Consider the following 20,557-nt stretch of genomic DNA (forward strand, 5'->3'; position numbering starts at 1 on the left):
CTGTGGCCCATGGGCTTCGTTGCCCTTGGCATATGGACTCTTCCCACACCAGGGATTCAACTCATGTCCCCTGCATTGACAGGCAGATTCTCAACTACTGTACCACCAGGGAAGTCCTAAAAAGGCTCTTGATGAAGGTGAAAGAGGGGAGTGAAAAAGCTAGCTTAAAACTCAACATTCAGAAAACTAATATCATGGCATCTGGTCTGATTATTTCATGGCAAATAGATGGGGAAAAAGTGGAAACAGTGACAGAGTTTCTTTTCTTGGGCTCCAAAATCACTGCGCATGTTGACTGCAGCCATGAAATTAAAGCTGCTTGCTCCCTGGAAGGAAAGTTAATGACAAACCTGGACAGCACATTAAAAAACAGAGACATTACATTGCTGACAAAGGTCTGCCTAGTCAAAGCTATAGCGTTTCTGGTAATCATGTACAGATGTGAGAGACCATATAGAAGGCTGAGCACTGAAGAGTTGATGTTTCCAAGTTTTGGTGCTGGAGAAGACTCCTGAGGGTCCCTTGGACTACAAGATCAAACCAGTCAATCCTGAAAGAAATCAACCCTGAATATTCATTGGAAGGACTGATTATAAAGCTGAAGCTCCAATATTTTGGCCACCTAATGTGAAGAGCCCACTCATTGGAAAAGACCCTGATGCTGGGAAAGTTGGAAGGCAAAAGGAGAAGAGGGAGGCAGAGGATGAGATGGTTAGATGCCATCACTGGCTTAATGTACATGAATTTGAGCAGACTCCAGGAGATAGGACAGGGAAGCTTGGCGTGCTGCAGTCCATGGGATCACAAAGAGTAGGACATGACTTGGTGATAGATGAAGAAGAACAAGAAACCATAATGAAAAATTATATATATACATGTATATATATATATGTGTGTGTGTGTATATATGTACACATATATATATATTTCATTTAATTTGCTGTACATAAGAAACTAACAAAACACTAAGTCAACTATACCTCAATAAATTTTTTTAAAAAATTCCAGCTTCCACAGATTGAAAACAGGATGAGGTCAATATGATTACATATAACAGGGATAAATGTAAAATTCTATTTGGCCTTCAAAACCTATTGATGGGCAATAGGAGACCTCACTTGATGAGTCTGAGTAAAAATAACTTAATTGTTTAGGTCAAAACAAGCTAAAAAAAAAAACAAAAAAAACCAAGCTTGGAGTATACCTAGGCTAATGCTGACTTATACTGTCAGTGCAAGGTCCAAATCACAGAAAGGGTAATATAATTTCATCTGCCCTGGTCATGACACATAGGAAGTTCTCTATTTCTGATAAAAACAAAAATTCTTGTTTTTTTGTATTCTTCTGCCAGGCATGTTTTAGAGCATTCTCTAAGGAAAAAGAAAAGCCATTTCCTAGTTGGATTGTCGTCCCACCTTAAACACTGGAGTCTGGGTGCTCAGACCTTCTGGATTGTCTCTGAGACATAGAATCTCTTAAGGGAAATGAAAGAACCCTCTCTCACCGGCTTCTCCCATCCAAACTGGGATAGGACTGAGGCAGAAGCAGGGCAATTCTTTTCTCTTTGGGAGCTAGGAAAACACAGCACAGGAAGTTTGATACCTTAACACATTTTGGAGGAATCCCCCAGAGGAAAAATTTCCTTGTGAGTTTTTCTTTCCCATCTGCTTCCCTATTTTCCACCCCACTCTCTGCTCCAGGGAGTGTAACTGATCTTGGAGCCTGTAGGGTTGGGTCTGGGACCAGCCGCTCGAGATGACGTAATGCTTTCTCTGGTACACAAAGCGGCCTCCCCCGGGCTCGGCCTCTTGCGCCCCTCCCCCTGCGGCCCGGATCGGGCCCCCGCCAGCACCAGCGCGAGTGAGTCCCCCTTTTTGAAAAGCCAGCCCAGGGAAACAGAGAACAAACGCCTGAGAAGAAGAGCCTAGGCGCTGCCAGGAGGCCCAGAAATAGACATCACGTCATCCCCCAGCCCAGCAGCGCCAAGCGCCATTTGGTAGCTTCGGACGGACCCCACCATTACGATGCAGAACAGACACGGCAGGGCTCACGTTTCCTCCCAGCGCCAGCATCCAGCTGACCGGCCTCAGGAGTGGCTTCCTTTTTGCTCTCCACCCCCGCACCCTTCTTTCCCCAGAGGCCGCCGCCTCCCCTGGCTGCCTGCCACACAGCCCACGGTCTCCAAGCTGCCATCTTGATGCCCCATCCCCCTTGCCACCTCCCTCCCCCGCAGCCCTGAGGAGTGGGAGGGGGAGGAAGGGGCACCGCCCTGCGTGCCCCAAGGGGGAGGGCTCGGCCTGCCTCACCTCTCCTCCCCGCGAAGGAGGGACTCACGTCCTTCGCAGGCTCTCTGTCTCCCACCTCCAGCGGCACTGACAGTGCACCATCCAAGGTTTTCGCATCCTGGACGTCCCCACCCTCGGTGTGACTCCGGCCTGCTCAGGTCCTGCAGCCCATGGCCCAGGTTCGGACGCTGTCCACTGCCCGCGATACCACCACCGTAGGCCCGATTCTACCCACCACCACAGGCCCGATTCTAGAGGGACTGGCACTTGAAGGCCTTGATCTGGGCTGCACGCTCTGCCCAGCCGCTGAGCTCCCTTGGCTTGGCAACGGTTTCACCTACCCCAGGCTTAGTTTGCCAGATTTCTACTTACCAAAGCTAGGTCGGATGTTGGCGATCTCAGCCATGTCGTAATCAGAGGCTATTGCTATAAATGCTTTTGCAATGGTCAGACAAGTCTGGGGCCTCCAGTGGGTACCGAGGCCGCCGCTGCAGAGCATTAGGTTAGGGAGGGGGAAGGTATCTGGTGGATGCCTCCTGCGCCGGTCTGGTCCCTGGTTGACAGCTGCGGTCGCCTCTCAAGATGTTCCAGAGTTGCGCTGAGCTAAGGATGCAGGTGCAGACAGACTGGTCCTGACGCCAGGAGGACCAGGTATCCTCCTGGTCCTTCATCCTCCTGATGAAGGAGGTAGGCCCCTCCTTCCTCCGAACGGCCTTAGGCAAAAGACTCCGCCTCTGTCCGAAAAGTTCCGGAAGGCAAACTCCGCCCCTTTCCGGAAGATCCTTGGGAGGGCATCCCTTCCATCGCCAAGATTTCGAGAGAATGAGACCCCACCTATTTAGGGCTTGTGGGTCTATAAGGTGAAATCCTCAAGGCTTGATGAAGGAGAAGTGTATGTACTTTATCATATGAGATCCTCTATATCTTGTAATTCGGATTCCCCAGGCTTAATATAGCAGCAGAATGTTCTGGGCGAGGGGAAAGCAGGATTTTGCAAAAATAAAATTCTGTATTTCCTGCATTTGAAATATCAATTGCATTATTGTTATGCATTTCTGAGACCACTAAATGTTATTATTGAAATGTTTTTAAACTTTAAAAGCTGTGATTAAAGACCAAACCTGGTGACGGTTGCACAACGCTGAAAATTAACTGAAAATAATTGAATTGTATAAGTAAAATGGATGGATTCTGCGATGTGTAAACTGAAGCTGCTTTTAAAAAAAGACTAATGAAGAGTACCAAAGTTAATCATTGTTGGAAGTTTCAGGTGCTGAGAACTGCTTAGGCGAAAGAAAGCGCACGGGAGAGAGAGCAAACCAACCGATCTACAGGACAGAAACTAAACTGGAAGCTTCTAGAGACTTCCTTGGAATTTGAAAGAGTTAGGATGATTCTCGGTTAGAGTCACTATTGGTGGTTATCTCCATGATTACATTAAGTTCGCCATTTTTGGCTGTGGATACTTTCATCCCACTTCAATTCTGTTTACAGACAGGATCAGGTCAAGTAAATTATTCAAATTTGTAAGTATTTGTTGGTGGTTCACCTGTAACAAGAGCGACATGAATGTATTTTTCCAGCTTTGACATTCTGTACTTCTAGAAAAGAGGAAAGAACATGGTTTTAGGAGTTACTCATTCAAAACACATGTATTGAATTTATTGGCCTTTGTCTGTGTTCCAGGCACCTTCCTGGAAACCGGATTAATACATTAGAACCTAGAGTCAGGATATCTGATTCCATCTTATAGTTGTGCATCTTCGTGAAATCACCTACACAGCTGAGCCAAAATTTTGTCTTGTTTAAACCAGGAGGTATAATAATAGCCATTGTCCCATAGAATTTATTGTGATGATTGAAAAGAATCACCTGTGATAAGTGAAAGCATTTTATAAGCAGAGTATTATACAGATATTAATAATTACTGTGGGTTGAATTAAAGACTTATTGTTCAATCAGTTGTGTCCGACTCTTTGCGACCCCACGGACCACAGCATTCTGGCTTCCCTGTCCTTCATTATTTCCCAGAGTTTGCTCAAATTCATATCCATTGAGTCAATGATGCCATCCAACCATCTTATCCTCTGTCGCCCCCTTCTCCTCATGCTCTCAAATCTTTCGTAGCATCAGGGTCTTTTCCAGTGAGTCGGCTCTTCCCATCAGGTGGCCAAAGTACTGGAGCATCAGGTTCATAATCAGTTCTTCCAATGAATATTCAGGATTGATTTCTTTTAGGACTGACTGGTTTGATCTCCTTGTAGTCCAAGGGACTCTCAAGAGTCTTCTCCAATGCCACCATTCAAAAGCATCAATACTTCAGCGCTTATCCTTCTTTATGGTCCAACTCTCACATCCATACATGGCTACTGGAAAAGCCATAGCTTTGATTATATGGATCTTTGTCAGCAAAGTAATGTCTCCACTTTTTAATATGCTGTCTAGGTTTGTCATATCTTTTCTTCCAAGGAGCAAGAGTCTTTTAATTTCATAACTGTAGTCACTGCCCACAGTAATTTTGGAGCCCAAGAAAAATTCTGTCACTGTTTGCATTTTTTCCCATCTGTTTTCCATGAAGTGATGGGACTGGATGCCTTGATTTTAGTTTCTTGAATGTTGAGTTTTGAGTCAGTTTTTTCACTCTCCTATTCCACTTTCATCAAGAAGCTCCTTATCCACAGCAGGCCTGCCAGGCTTGCCCCAATAAAGGCAATTCCAACCTCCAAAAAAAAAAAAGAAAAGAAAAAAGCTTTTTGGCTCTTTAGTATCTCTTTCCTTTCTGCCGTTAGGATAGTGTCATCTGCATATCTGAGGTTATTGATATTTCACCTGGCAATCTTGATTGTAGCTTGTGCTTCATTCAGCCTGGCATTTAGCGTGAGATACTCTGCATATAAGTTAAATAAGCAGGGTAACAATATACAGCCTTGATGTACTGCTTTCTCAATTGTGAATCAGTCTGTTGTTCCTTGTTTGGTTCTAACTGTTGCTTCTTGACCTGCATACAGGTTTGTTAGGAGACAGGTAAGGTGGTTGGGTATTCCCCATCTCTTTAATAATTTTCCAGTTTGTTGTGATCCAGACAGTCAAAGGCTTTGGTATAATCAGTGAAGCAGAAGTAGATGTTTTTCTGAAATTCCTTACTTTTTGCTTTATTCAGGAAACTGTACTATTTGTAACCCAAGAATTCTTTCTGAAATTTCATGAATTCTCCATTTTCTTGGGTCCCCTATTCCAGGTGTTTTGCGGCGAGGACTGTCAACTTAAACCACTGAACCTTAATACCCAGTTTTGTTTTGAGTAGGATTGCTCCGTGGAGAGAGACAGGTATTGCCTTTAAACTTTTTTGCCCACAACGGAAGTACTATCCTTTCGGCTTCATTGTGCCCTAAAATAGAATGGCGTCTGAGATTAGCGCATGCTCTTTGACTCCCTGACGCGGCGTACCGCAACCTGGGGGCGAGCACGTCAGTCGCTGCCGTTGACTGACTTCCGGTGATACCGAAGCTGAGTTTCCGCGGGATCCGGCTGGCTGGTGAGGGTACTGGGTCGAGTGCGGTGGGGCGGGAACAGGCAGCTTGGAACTGTACGTTCGGACGAAGGATGTCCAGGCTGAGGCGGTTTGGTCTAGGGCTGGTGAGGATTGCTTGACAGAGGTAGGGAAGTGAAGGTGTCTGTCTGGGAGTGGAGACTTGGGCCAGCGTTCCGCGTCGAGGTGAAAAGAGCAGTTAGGACCCCTTTGTGAAATCTTTTTCCAGGAGGGGTCCGCTCCACGTTTGCCACCGGATTTGCCTTCATTCCTCCTGTTGGTTTGATTGCAGTTCCCAGAGATTGGGCAGAACCTCTGTTGTATTTGTTGTTCCTGAGCTGATTCCTGCATGCTACTGACTGAATAGTAGCTGTATTTCTTTTTTTCATTCCCCCTCGCCACCCCACCTTTTTTTTGACCTCAGTAATTTATCTGAAATGTAAGACTTGCCTGAACTAATGCCACTACCCTAATTCTCCCTCAGCTTTCCCTTGTCAGAGGAATCCTTACTTGTTTATTGAAGTTTAATTATCAAGTTACGGACAAAAGTTGGTTTGGCCTGTGCTGAGGAATTAAAGTGGTTTAAAACTAACTTTATAGTTCAGACTCTTAGAAAGTACTTTATGTTGCCATCCTCTAGTCCACGTTTTCACCTGGTGTCTGGTAGATGGGTGTTCAGGCCTTACTTGAACATTATTAGTGATGAAGAACTCACTGTATCAATCATAAGGCAGTGTATTCTATTCTTGGACCTAGCTCAAAAACCTGAGAATAAAGGTTTTTTGGGTAGAAAGGTGCAGTTAGTTTCCATATAATGCTCTTGGTCAAGCCTGCATAGAATATGCACAGAATAGGAAGTTCACACACTCATTCATTCGGGGAACAGTTATTGAGTGTCTGCAATAGGGCAGATATTGTTGAGTATTAGTAGAATTCCTTGAAAGAATCTTTTCCCTCAAAAAGCACATTGTGGGGAGGGTGATGGGAGAGAGACAAGAAGTAATCGAAAAAGTGGTAAGTACGAAAAAAAGAGGTTTGCAAATAGTTTCTAAGAACAAATGAGAAGATACCTCCACTTTAGGATAGTGTTGCCATTAAAATGTGATAATTTGAATTGAAGCCAAGAGTCCAGAATTTTCATAGAAAACAGTTTTTGATAAAAAAAGTATATTACTAATTTTGTAGATGCAACTTTTGTTTTCAGTACAGAATTTCTGTTAGTATAGTTTCACCGTTTTACATATCCACACTTTTTTTTGGATTGTTTCTGTTAATGGAAATAACCTGTGTATGTAACCAACAATTGCAAACATTTACTGATCTAATAAATTACTGTCTAATTTCATAGATGCAACTTTTATTTCACTGTAAAGCAAACAAACAGATTCAAGTTAAATAATTCATACAAAGTCACAAGACTAGAGAGAAGTCTAGTTGGGAAGCAAATGCTGGTAGTTTGACTCCACAGTGTACTCTCAGCATCATGCTGTTCTCCCTCCCTGATGGTAATAATGATAACTAACACTTATTAATTGCTTACTATTTAGTCCTTATAACAACTCCATAAGTTTAGAAAAATTATTATTTTTTACAGTTGAGGAAACCGAAGTTTGGAGAGGTCACTCAGGCAGGATAACACACTAACCAGTAAGAGAGTTAGGATTCGAATTCTGCTTTTCTAACCTGTCTCTCACTGTCCACCTAATGGGAGATTGTGCATTTGGTGTAATATACAGTGTTCATGATTGAACATGAATAAGTGAAAATATGTTTGAGGAGATGTTATTACCCTTAATAAGAAGGTGATAAGAACTTGCCTTTATCCTTTCAGGATGGAACAAAAGTGGGACTTGGAAAATGTTGCCCTGTAAGAAGAGAAGAACTACGTTGACAGAGTCCCCACAACATCAGGGCAGCCAGGAGGAAGATGACTTAGACCTTCAGTCAGCTGTTAAACCAGAATCTGACCAAGTTAAAGACCTGGGTTCAGTGTCCCTGTCCTGGAGTCCAAGTCATGGCAGAGCAGCTGACCTTGAAGTGCAGGATGCAGGAATTCAGCTTGGTATGGAGGACCCATCTTTGAGCTCTAGGATGCTCACCGACAACACAAATGTTGCAGTTCTGGAAGCTGTGGATGTGGCCATCTCTCAGGAAATCACCCTACCTTCCTTGGAGTCTTCTCAGCCTGTAAATACACACATTGGTAAAGGAAAACTTCAGGCCACTAGCTCAAGGAGAGGGAAGAAAATTACACTCAGACCTGGGTTGGTTACTCAAGAAGACAGAGGTGATCATCCTATTGCTAAGGAGCCTTTTTCAGAAGAGCCTGGTGAAGAAGTCAAGGAAGGAGGAGGTAAGACATGGAAAATCTTCAGGTTACAGTTTCTTTGTCAGTACAAGCTTGTCATTGCACTCCCTGCAGTGCCTTTACAAAACAGCATTTCTGAAAGGGGATGCTGGTTGGGTTTGGAATTGGAGCTGTGGTGCTTGTAAGTGTCAGCACTGAACGGTATGATTATAAATGGGTAGAAGCTTTCTTTTCCCCTCCCATTTCCTTGATCATCTTCCTTATTCTTTTCTTTCCTTTCTCTTGCCTTTTCATTATTTCTGGAGGGATGAACTGTGTATGTCCTTTTGTGATTTGATGGCTGTTTATGGAGTGGACCTTGAGAGATTACTGCCTCTGTCATTTGGATAGGCTCTCCAGAAATGCCATAACCCTTAGGACTTGAAGGATGAGTATGGTTTGATAGAGTGATGGCATGGAATTTCTTAGGCCATGAAGAATCTGGCAGAAGCAGAAGCAGAAGAGGTATGGGTGATCACTTGAGTGGTAGATTGTATTTGGATTGTGAAGGGCTTTTTTTTTTTTTTTTTTAAATTTTTGGCTGCACTGGGTCTTTGTTTCTGCCAGCAGGCTTTCTCTACTTGCAGTGAGAGGGGGCTACTCTTTGTTGTGATGCAAAAACTTCTCAATGCTTTGGCTTCTCTTGTTGCGGAACATGGGCTCTAGGTGAATGGGCTTTAGTAGTTGTGCCACATGGGCTTAGTTACCCTGTGGCATGTGGGATTTTCCTGGACCAAGGGTCAAACCCATGTCCCCTGCATTGGCGGGTGGATTCTTAACCAAAGGACCACCAGGGAAGTCCCAGAAGGCTTTGCTTTTCATGCTTTAAACTTTTCCTGAAGGTTATATCCAGTTAGTAAATACAAGAAGCAGAAGGCATGGTTCTGATCTCAGAAAGCTCTTCTAGTCTAGTTGGGAAGACAAGACACGAGCACATAATTCCTTTGGAACAGCTTAAGACAATATGTGGTTAAGTGCTAGTGTGGTACAAGAAATTAGGATTTTTAAAATTGGCATTTAGTGGATTGAGAAGATTTGATAGGTTGGGGTGAAGGAGTGGAAGTAGAATAGCATTTTCTACAAATACGTGAAAGTGCTGTGTTTGTGAGGAAGGAAAGCAGGGTTTCAGATAGAAATGATAGATCCAGATTACTGCACACAGCCATGCTGTTATGCTATTGAGACCTTATAAAGTATTGCTGTAGGATGTTGGCAGTAAGGATAGAGAAGAAAGGTGTGTCTTAGAGATGTTGTGACTTAATTGCTAAGTTGTGTTCAACTCTTAGCCACCCTATGGACTATAGCCTGCCAGGCTGCTTTGTCCATGGGATTTCCCAGGCAGGAACACTGGAGTGGGTTGCCATTTTCTTCTCCAGGGGATCTTCCTGGCCTAGGGAGCAAACCTGCATCTTTTGCATTGGCAGGGGTTTCTTTACCAGGAAAGCACAGAGACATTACAGAGGAAGAATTAATATTTCTCAGAGACTGATACCATTTAAGATATCTGGGTTGGGGCATGGTGAAGCATGCTTTCCTGGGAAAGGTATTTGAAAGGTTTAATGAGTTTAGCTTTAAATATGTGGAGTGTGAGATGACTTTGGGGCCATCAAGGAAAAATGGAAAACTGAGATTAAAGTTTGGTAAGAGGTATGATTAGAGAAGTTTCCATTGTTATTCTTCATAGAAAGGAACATGGAAGAAGATGACGGAGAAGGGAAATCTGGAGAAGTATCAGTAGTGAAAGTCAAGGAGGGTAGAGAGTTTTAAAAACAGATACTTCATTTAAAATTCAGTGACAAAAAAAAAAAAATTCAGTGACAAAGGAGATATAATGATGCATGAGAAAATACTATATTTAAAAAAAATTTTATGAACCTGAGTCTGCTGCATTGGCAGGCCAATTCTTTACCACTCAGCCACCAGGGAAGTCTAAGAAAATACCTCGTTTGAGGGCTGATGATTTTTAAGAGTAGATTTAGGAGTTTTGGGAAAAGGAAATTGAATGATGGCATTAATGAGGGAAGGATGAAAGTCCCAGTGATAATTTGTGCAGTGGAGTGGAATTGGAAATAGCTAGAGAGGGCAGCAAAACTGTTGAATATTTTCCTTGGCTTGGTTGTATTTGTGACCTGAAGGTTGGAAGAGATGGAGGAAGATGTGGGATTAAAGCATTAGAGGATATAGTGTAACAGATCACCAGCCCAGGTGGGATGCATGAGACAAGTGCTCGGGCCTGGTGCACTGGGAAGACCCAGAGGAATCGGGTGGAGAGGGAGGTGGGAGGGGGGATCGGGATGGGGAATACATGTAACTCCATGGCTGATTCATGTCAATGTATGACAAAACCCACTGAAATGTGAAGTAATTAGCCTCCAACTAATAAAAATAAATGAAAAAAAAAAAAGCACTAGGGGAGGAATGTAAAATTAAGCAGGAGTTTAAAGTCTGACCAGTTGAAGAGTGGAGGGTAGAGTTTTTACTTTTTAGTATAACAACATGGCCAACTGCTGAGTACTCATGACCCCGAATTGACAGTTGTTAAGATTTTGTCGCATTTTCTTTTAGTATTTATTTATTTGTTTGGCTGTGTTGGGTCTTAGTTGTGGCATGTGGGACAGTTTTTGCATTATGCGGGCTATTTCATTGCGGTGCATGGACTCTGCAACTTTGTTGTGAGGTCTCAGTAGCTGTGGCACACAGGTTCAATTGCTCTGTGGCCTGTGGAAATCTTAGTTCCCCTACGAGGGATTGGGCCTGCATCTCCTGCATTGCAAGGCAGATTCTTAACCATTGGACCCACCAGGGAGAACTCTAGAGTTGTCTTTAATGGTAAGTTTATAAATGTTCAAGTGTAGGTACAGTAAAACATTTTTTAGAGTTTATCTGTAATGTTGTTAATACTACTCCTCATTAAGCTGGGTCGGAATTCTCTAGTAGCTCAAATGGTAAAGAATCTGCCTGCAGTGCGGGAGACCTGGGTTCAATCCCTGGATCAGGAATATCCTTGGAGAAGGGAATGGCTACCCACTCCAGTATTCTTGCCTGGAGAATTCCATGGACAGAGGAGCCTGGAGGGCTACAGTCCATGGGGTCCCAAAGAGTCGGACACGACTGAGTGACTTTTACTACCACTACTACTACATTAAGCTGGGTAAATGAAAGTTGAGTCTCCCACCATACAATATATCAATTAGCCATGTATACAAGTAATGCCAATAAAAGAAGTACGTTAGGACTCCTGACTCCTTTCTCCCCCCAAGTAACTTTTTTTTGCCAAAGAGACATGTCACATGAAAAGCAGGAAGAAAAAAGGAATATTGTAAATTCATATATGTATATACATTTTGGAAAATACTGGAAAATTGAAAGAAGAAAATAATCACCCATAAGTTTACTACTCAATCACTGTTATAATTTAGTGCATATCTTTTTGTTGTTTTGCTTTATTTAACATTTTGGTTTTTTGATTATCAAAATAAAAAAAAAGCAGAAAAAACATCTAGGGGAAAAAAGCAGAAAAACATCTAGGCTATTTGTAAGTATCAGCATTGTGTTACAATTGATACATATTGTAAAATTGTTTCTAGACTGCAAGTGCTAGTGATTAGACCTTTCTCCATAATGGTGTTTATTCTCTAGAATTTTAATTGTTCTTTTAAAATTGATTTAATGTTTCCTTTGTCTTTTTTCCCCTTTCTTTGCCTTCAAAAATGATTAACTTAGGCAGATTTCAACTTATAATTAGTTGGTTTTTACAGTTTTCAGCTAATTATTTTCATATTTTTTTTTTTTTTTACCAAGGTAATAAATGTCGTTTATGACTTCTTTAAGTTTACATAGTGCTCCGACATATTAATACCCTGTGAGCTTCAAAAAACCAAGTACATGTACAGTACTATTATCGGTCACCAAAATGAAAGGGAAGGCAACTTGACAATTGTGAGAGTGCACAAATGTTCTCATTAAGGCAGTATTGACCCAGATGATCATTCACATCTGTCACCACAAACGCCTCACGGCTCTGGAATGCCCACTGTGACACACCTGTCAGCAAACAGTATTCCCTAAATTCTCACACATTCTTCACTCTCTGATTCATCTGGTGAGCTGGGAGTAGGAAGTTGGTCGTAGACAACATGCCCTCCCTCCCTTGTCTGCCCGAAACTCGAAGCAATGACGTCCACTGCCAGGCTGGCTGTAGCCTTGGCCTCCTCCTCTGACACGGCCAATCGAGGATTGACTTCAACGAGGTCCAGGGCTGAGAGCAACCCTGTACTGTGTATTTCCTCAGTAATATACATGCCTTCTCGATAGGTCAGTCCCCCTACAACAGAGGTTCCTGTGGCTGGAGCCAGTGTAGGGTCAAATGCATCAATATCGAAACTCAGATGGATTGGCCTTTGTCTTTTGCCAATCAGCAGATCAAATGTCTGTTCCATGACCTTCTGGATACCAAGTCGATCTATGTCTCTCATAGAAAAATACTGGATATCATAATTCTTTAAAATAAAATGTTCAGGAGGGTCCACGTCTCTTAGTCCAATATATACAATACTTGGGGAAGAGATACAAGGTTTGATCCAGGAAAATCCTGGGAGCTGTGGTACCTTGTCCTGTAGTTCTCTGAGGAGAAATGAAACTGGCTGTCCGTGTAGATTTCCAGATGAAGTGGTGAGGGGTGTATTGATGTCAGCATGGGCATCAACCCAGATCACACCAAGGTCTGGGCAGTGGCGGGCATGGCCACTGATGGTACCGATTGCCAGGCTGTGGTCGCCTCCCACCGTGACGCAGCTGTAGCCACCCGCCACGGCTCGGCTCACCACCTCCGCCAGCTCCTGGTTGGCCAGGCCCACCGAGCGAGGGTTTACTATCAAGTTGTTATAGAGGTCATCTTTGGGAACTGGAGTAAAATTCAAATCTCCGAAGTCTTTAAGGTGGCAGCCCAGATCCGAGAGCCTTTTCATCAAGCCAGCTTCTCTTACAGCAGCGGGACCATATTCCACTCCTTTTCTCTTCTGTCCCTGGGAGAATGGGGCTCCAATGACAGCCACGGAGTGGACAGACTTCTTCCGGACGGAGTGCACTTGCGTCCGGAGGAGACGCGAGAGGTGGCTCCTCAGGGACATGATGGGCAGCGCGGGAGGTAGCAGACCCAGAAGCCTGCTGCGTGCGGATCGCCTACTGCAATTATTTTCATATTAATTTGAAGTTTCTAGGCTGGCGGTAAAGGAGCTACAGCCATGCTCTGTAATAAGGCTTTTCCTTCTCTGTCTCTTACCCTTCTTGACTTCTCTTTCTAAAGTCTTCGGTATCTAGCACATTGAGAGAGGAAAGGAAGAGTGGGATCCTGAGGAGTTCTGTGAGAAGGGAGTTAAATTGAGAAGCACTGTGATGGGATCAGGGAGAAAAGTATTGCAGAGAAAAGGAACTTTTCCTCTATGTAGAGTATGTTGCAGCTGATAAACTGTAGGGGCAGTTTTGGAGTCATTCCAGATGTTTGAGGTGGAAAAAGTATTATTGGAAGCTCTATCTACCAAACTGAACTTTTGTATTTTGGTTAGATGTAAAGGTTCTGGTATGTTTGTTTTAAAAAATCATTTGTGTCAGTTCAGTTTTTAAATATTAGACATTAATTCTAAAAATTGTTAAAGATTGCTGATTAATGAGAAAGCTCTACTGTGTTACTGATTGAAGTTCCTCCCTCTTACAAGACATTTGCCTGAGAGGAACTTTTGATTTGTTGGATTTAGGATTCAACTCCTTGTACAGTCCTTGTTAAAGCCACAGTTTTTAACCTTTTTGACACTGTGAAGTAATCACGACTCCAGAAGTAAAGGAAATAAGATTAACAGTAAATAGAATTAAGGATTGAGTCATGCTTTAGTTGAAAGTAAAGGCTTTTTTTTTCTTTGTTGGAGGGAAGTGTCCTCCCATTTAAAATCTTGTTTATGTCAGTTGAAGCTGCCAATGTTGATGGGATAGCAGTCTAAACAAGTACTATCTATTTTGAATGGAGTTCAGTATTAATAACAAATAACTTGATCTTTTTTTGAAAAAAAAATTTTTTTTGACTGTGTAGTACACAAACGTGGGAAAAAGTTCCTAAATCCAGGAAGTGCACAGGGAGGAGTTAGGCACCCTCTCACTTCGTCCTCGTATTTTCCAAGTCGTCTTCTCAGAAGCAATCACTGTTCAACAGCGCCTTGTGTATATTGTACAGATCTGTGCACACACAGTCCAGGATATATTCTTTTCTCTATGAAATCAGATTTTAATGTTTGCTTTTGCTATTGCATGAATGTTTCTTTGTCTTTTTAATGTCCCTCATGGAGAAAGGGCAGAAAGGTAGCACTTATTAAGAGTTGACTTGAGGAGGGAATTCTTTGGCTGTTCGGCGGTTAGAACTCCGTGCTCTCACTGCCAGGTCTCCGAGTTCATTGCTGATTGGGAAGCTAAGATCCCGCAACTGTGAGGCTTGACCAAAAAGACCAAAAAGAGCTGAGGTGAGGAAAGGAAAAAGTTGCATAATGAACTGTGTAACCATGTGTTTACAGTGTTATGGTGATTTTTACTCTAATGCTCCGTAAGATTGATTTACAGAGTCAGAAAGTTTAGGACATTTTTTATATATGTATCCTTTATAGTTGACATATAATCATTGATATATATTAGATATATATAGTTGATACATGTATTATTTATAGTTGATTAAATGTGGTATTAATGATCATCTATATAAAATGTCACTTTGTCATCAGGAGCACACTCCCTGTCCTACAATTATGAATATGATTTTTTCATAGGGAAAAAATGCATAGCTCAAAAAATATATTAGAACTAGAAAGATCTTAGCAATTACTTAGTTCAGTTCCCTGACATTAAGGGTGAGTAAATAGCACCTGAGCTTTGATTTCAGTATTTTTCTTTGGACACTGTCTTTAAGAGAGAGGAATGCCTGTGTAGTAAATGCATCATTATTGAAGTAATCTAACTACAAAGGACTTTATAACAAGATGCTGATTTCTACGACAGAGTATAATTGAGAATGGACAAAATGTTGAGCAGTATTTGTGATTCTTTCAGGAAAATCTCAAATGCATTCTGGAGGGGAGATGCCTTCTTTGCCATCAGACAGCCACTCTGCAAAACCTGCAGCCCCACCTAGGAAATCATCTCAGCCAGATGTCTGTGCCTCTCCTCAAGAAAAGCCACTCAGGACTCTAGCTCACCAAGCTGAGGAAGAGACAGAGGATGGTGGACTCTTTATTCCAATGGGTAGGCTTTCTTTTCTTTTCTTTTAATTAAAAAGCCCCCCTCTTTATTGAACTATAATAGGCCGAAAACTGCAAATATTTCAAGATACCCAAGTTCACTGAGCTTTCAAAGGTTGAATACACCCATGTAACCAGAAACCAGATCAAGAAATAGAGTATTACCAGTACCCAGAAGTCCTTCCTTTCAGTTATCACTGACACCTCACGCGTGGGTAACATTATCTTGACTTCAAAGCAGCATAGATTAGTTCCCCTGTTTTGTACATTATATGAATGGAATCTTATGAATGTATGTTTTTTGACTGCCTTTTCCATTCAACATTATGTTTAAATGAAATTGGTCCACATTGTTGCATGTGCTTGCATTTTCATTGCTGTATAGTATTCCATTGTTAGAATATTCTACATTTTCTTTATTCATTCAGCTCTTCAAAAAAAATTTTTTTCTTTCTTTCTTTATGGTTGCACTGCGTCTTTGCTGGTGTTCAGGCTTCCTCTAGTTTTTGTCAGAGGCGGCTGCTCTTCATTGTGAGCTTCTCACTGTGGTGGCTTCTCGTGTGGCGGGGCACAGGCTCTAGGTGTGTGGGCTTAGTTGTCCACCGGACATGGAATCTTCCCAGACCAGGGATCCAACTTGTGTCCCCGGCATTGGCAGGTGGATTCCTATCCACTGTACCACGAGGGACGCCCCCTATTCATTCAACTCTTAATGAGTATTTGAATAGTTTCCAGTTGTAGGCTACTCTGATTGGTGCTGCTGTGAACATTGTACTAGAAATCTTTTGGTAAACATTGGTGCCTAATATTTGTTGGGTGGAACTGCTAGGTCATAGAATTAGGCCTCCTAAAAAAAGAGAAAAAGAATTAGGCCTCCTTCAAGTTTTTTTGAAATATATTTTGTGAAATATAACATATACAGACAAATGAGTAAAGACTTCTTTATTTAGCATAACAAACAGTTTTAAAGTGAACACTTCTGATTTCTTTTTCTTGTTACAAGTAATAGACCTCCATTGCTGTGTAAATTAGAAGCTGTAATAGTAGATATCCATGTCTTGTTTCTGAACTTGGGTGAAGGTGTTTAGTATTCCTATTTATGTGTAATGATAGTGATAAGCTTTTTATGGATATATTATTGTATCAGATTACAGAAAATTTTTCCTGGTTTTCTGAGCATTTTATCCCATATTGAATTGTGTTAAATGCTCTTTAAAACGGAGAAGGCAATGGCACCCCACTCCAATACTCTTGCCTGGAAAATCCCATGGACGGAGGAGCCTGATAGGCTACAGTCCATGGGGTCGCTAAAAGTCGGACACGACTGAGCGACTTCACTTTCACTTTTCACTTTCATGCATTGGAGAAGGAAATGGCAACCCACTCCAGTGTTCTTGCCTGGAGAATCCCAGGGATGGGAGCCTGGTGGGCTGCCGTCTATGGGGTCGCACAGGGTCGGACACGACTGAAGTGACTTAGCAGCAGCAGCAGCAGCAGCTCTTTAAAAATCTCTGTTAAGATGATCATATGGTTTTTCTCCTTTATTCTGTTTTTTATTTTTGTTGTTGTTTTGGTAGCTGGTCTGCACAGCATGCAGAATCTTATTTCCCTGACCAGGGATCAGACTCTTTCTCCCTACAGTGGAAGTGCAGAATCTTAACCACTGGACTGCCAGGGAATTCCCTCCCTTATTCTGTTAATGTGGAGAGTTACATAGATTCTTTTTAAATGTTGAGGTTTATTGAGATGTAATTTCCTTTTTTTAACTAAAAATTTATCTTTAATTTTTTAAATTTTTGGCTGTGCTGGGTCTTCTTTGCTACTCTCGGATTTTCTTTTTGTTGAGGCGTGAGGGCTTCTCACTGTGGTGGCTTCTCTTCTGTTGTGGAGCACAGGCTCCAGGCACTTGAGCTTCAGTAGTTGAGGTCGGCGGGCTCTAGAGCATGGGCTCAGTAGTTGTGGTACAAAGGCTTAGTTGCTTCATGGCTTGTGGAATCTTCCCAGACCAGGGATCAAACCCATGTCCCCCACACTGACAGGTGGATTCTTAACCATTGGACCACTAGGGAAGTCTGAAGTAGGAATTCAATACAATAAAATTTTTTCAGTGAGTTTTGAGAAGTATATATATTTGTGTAACTACTACTACAGTCAATATATGGAACATTTCTCTCACTCCAAAAGTTCCTTCATCCCCCTTTGCAGTCCTTCATTCTTAGCCTTTGGGAACCCCTGATCTCAATTTTTTTCTTATAATCTTGTGTTTTCTACAATGTTATACATTGGAGAAGAAAATGGCAATCCATTCCAGTATTCTTACCTGGAAAATCCCATAGAGACATGAGCCTGGTGGGCTACAGTCTATGGGGTCATAAAGAGTTGACATGACTGAAGTGACTTAGCACACACAGTGGTATGTATAGATGTTATATAGTGTGTATGGAACCTTTTGCATCTGGTATCTTTTTGAATTTTTATTGAAGTATAGTTGATTTATAGTACTGTGTGCATCTGGTATCTTTCACTTTTGTGTAATGCTTTTGAGGTTAATTCATGTTTGTTCTTCTTCATCACTGAGTAGTATTCTATTGCATAGGTGTACCACAGTTTATCTGTTCATCAGTTGATGGACATTTTGGTTCTTTCTCGTTTTTACTTGTTACAATTAAAGCTACTGTAAACCTTCACATACAGTTCTTTGATAGAAATAAGTTTTTGTTTTTCTTGGGGAAATGACTGAGTGACTTTGCTGGGTCTTACAATGAGTCTATGTTTAACTTTATATGAACCTGCTAAATTGTTTTCCAGAGTAGCTGTACCATTTTACAGTCCCAACAGGAATGTATGAGATTTACAGTTGGTCCACATCCTTGTGAGCAGTTAACAGACTTTTTAATTCTGTCTTTTCTACTGGGTGTATTTCCTTATGGTTTAACTTGCAGTTTCCCAATGAATAATGATAGAAAGCATATTTTCATGTATTTATTGGCCATTTGTAGATACTTTTTGGTGAAATGTTTGTTTATTATTCTGTTGTTTGCCAATATTCCATTTGTAATTACTACATATTTTGCACAAGATACTTTGAAACTATGCATATATTCTTATTTCTCCTCAAACTTAACCCCCCCCCTAGTTTTAGCTGCTATTGATCACCTGCAGCAGTTACTGTGTTGTTCTAAAGGTGATTTTTATTTCTGTCATTCCTTTTACATTTAATAATTGCAATTTTTCTGTAAAGAAGAACAGCCTCTTCTCCCTCATTTATTTATTCAGTTTTTATATGAGTGTGGACTCATGCATATTTGTTTCATTATTTGAATTACAGTGCCATTTATCATGATTTATTTTGCCTGAATTGTTAAGAGTGTTAGCCATGGGGAGCTACTTCAGGTTTTACTTTTATGGCTTATGCTTTCCTATTGTGTCAAGGAACATTTGCTTAATCCAAGGCTATGAAGGCTTCTTTCCTGTTTTCTTCTAGAAGTTGTAGTTTTACACATTGCATTCAGGTGTATATGCTCCATTTTGAGTTAATTTTTATATAATGTGTGAGGTATATTTGAGATTCTTTTTTTGCTTATGGATGTCCAATTGTTTCAGCACTATTTGTTGAAAAGATTTCTTTCCCCATTAAATTACTTCTGCATCTATGTGAAAAAGTCATTTGGCAATTTTGTGTGAGTCTTTCCTGGACTCTCTGTTCTATTCTGTTGATCTATGTATTAATATTTAAGCTTTCACCAATATCACACAGTCTTGAAATCAGGTAGTCATAAATCTTCCAACCTTTTTTTTTTTTTAATACATTAGGCTATTCTAGGTACTTTGCATTTCCATATAAATTTTAGAATTGACTTGTCATTTTCTTCAAAAATATTCTCTAGGCTATTGATTGATAATGAATCTATGAATCCATTTGGGAAAATTGCCATTTTTTTGGCCATACTCTGGGTCATGCAGGATCTTAGTTCCCCGACCAGGGATTGAATCTGTGCCTTCTGCATTGAGAACACAGAGTCTTAATCACTGGACCACCAGGAAGTGCTAGGAAAGTTGCCATCCTAACAATACTGAGTCGACTAATCCGTGAATAAGTTATCACTGTAGTGAGAGTGGTCATCTTTTCCTTTGTTCCTGATCTCTTACAGGAAATGCACTCAGTTTTCACCACTAAGCTGTAGGACGTTGGTCTATAGCTATTGTTCATCAGACTGAGGAAGTTCTCTACTATTCCTGGTTGCGGAGAGTTTTTATCATGACTTGATGTTGGATTTTATGAAAAGTTTTTTCTGCATCTCTTGAGATTATCTTTTGTTTTAGTCTGTTGATGTGAATTATCTTGATTGATTTTCAAATTTCAAAGCATTTTTGCATGACAGGGAGAAATCAACTCTTGATCATGATATAGGTGTTTTTTTTTTTAATTGCAGGATTTGATTTGCTAATATTTTGTTAAGGATTTATGTGTCTGGTCTGTATTCTTGTAATGTCTTTGGTTTTGGTATTAGGGTAATGCTGACCTCATACAATGAGTTGGAAAGTGTTCTTTCCTCTTCTGTGTGTTTTTTTGTTTTTGTTTGTTTTTTGAAGAGTTTGTGAATTGGTTTTATTTCTTCTTTAAATGTTTTATTGAATGCACCAATGAAGCCATCTGGACCAGGAGTTTTCTTTGTAGGATGCTTTTAACTATGAATTCAATTTCTTTAACAGATAAAGGGCTATTTAATTATATATTTGTTCTTGAATGAGCTTTGACAGTTGGTGTCTTTCAAGGTATTTGTTCCATCTAAGTTGTTGAATTTATTGGTACAAAGTTTTTCATAATATTACTTTGTCGTCTTTATTTTGTTTAAGGTTTATTTATTTCTTTATTTTCTGGCAGTGCTGGGTCTTTGTTGCTGCTTTTGAGTTTTCTGTAGTTGCAGTGAGCAGGGGCTCCTCTAGATGTGGTGCTTGGGCTCCTCATTGCAGTGGCTTCTCTTGTGGAGCACGGGCCCCAGGCGGGTGCATGGACTTCAGAAGTTGCAGTGCGTGGGCGCAGTGGTTGCAGCTCACAGGCCCCAGGGCATGGGCTCAGTCATTGTGGCTCATGGGCTTGTTGCCGAGGCATGTGGGATCT

The 20,557-nt window shown here is 41.3% G+C and overlaps 2 protein-coding genes across 6 annotated transcripts in view; one reads left to right on the forward strand and one right to left on the reverse strand.

The window, feature by feature from the left end:
• The first annotated feature begins 5,744 nt into the window (after positions 1 to 5,744).
• GON4L (gon-4 like) overlaps positions 5,745 to 20,557 on the forward strand; it is an 88,740-nt gene continuing 73,927 nt past the window's right edge. For 3 of the 5 annotated variants that reach the window (XM_043454220.1, XM_043454244.1, XM_043454247.1), the window contains exons 1-3: positions 5,745 to 5,820; positions 7,646 to 8,167; positions 15,248 to 15,439. In XM_043454220.1, the coding sequence (XP_043310155.1) occupies positions 7,672 to 8,167; positions 15,248 to 15,439 (688 nt within the window). In that variant the 5' untranslated portion in view covers positions 5,745 to 5,820; positions 7,646 to 7,671. Of the gene's footprint in view, positions 5,942 to 5,967; positions 6,829 to 7,645; positions 8,168 to 15,247; positions 15,440 to 20,557 lie in introns of those variants that run through there. The other 2 variants (XM_043454227.1, XM_043454237.1) reach the window with 2 other exon arrangements.
• LOC122432410 (arginase-2, mitochondrial-like) lies at positions 11,942 to 13,342 on the reverse strand. Its single transcript, XM_043454321.1, has one exon. The coding sequence runs from the start codon at positions 13,288 to 13,290 to the stop codon at positions 12,226 to 12,228; it is 1,065 nt and encodes a 354-aa protein (XP_043310256.1). The 5' UTR covers positions 13,291 to 13,342; the 3' UTR covers positions 11,942 to 12,225.

The sequence above is a fragment of the Cervus canadensis genome, chromosome 2 (assembly GCF_019320065.1).
Source record: "Cervus canadensis isolate Bull #8, Minnesota chromosome 2, ASM1932006v1, whole genome shotgun sequence".
NCBI lineage: Eukaryota > Metazoa > Chordata > Mammalia > Artiodactyla > Cervidae > Cervus > Cervus canadensis.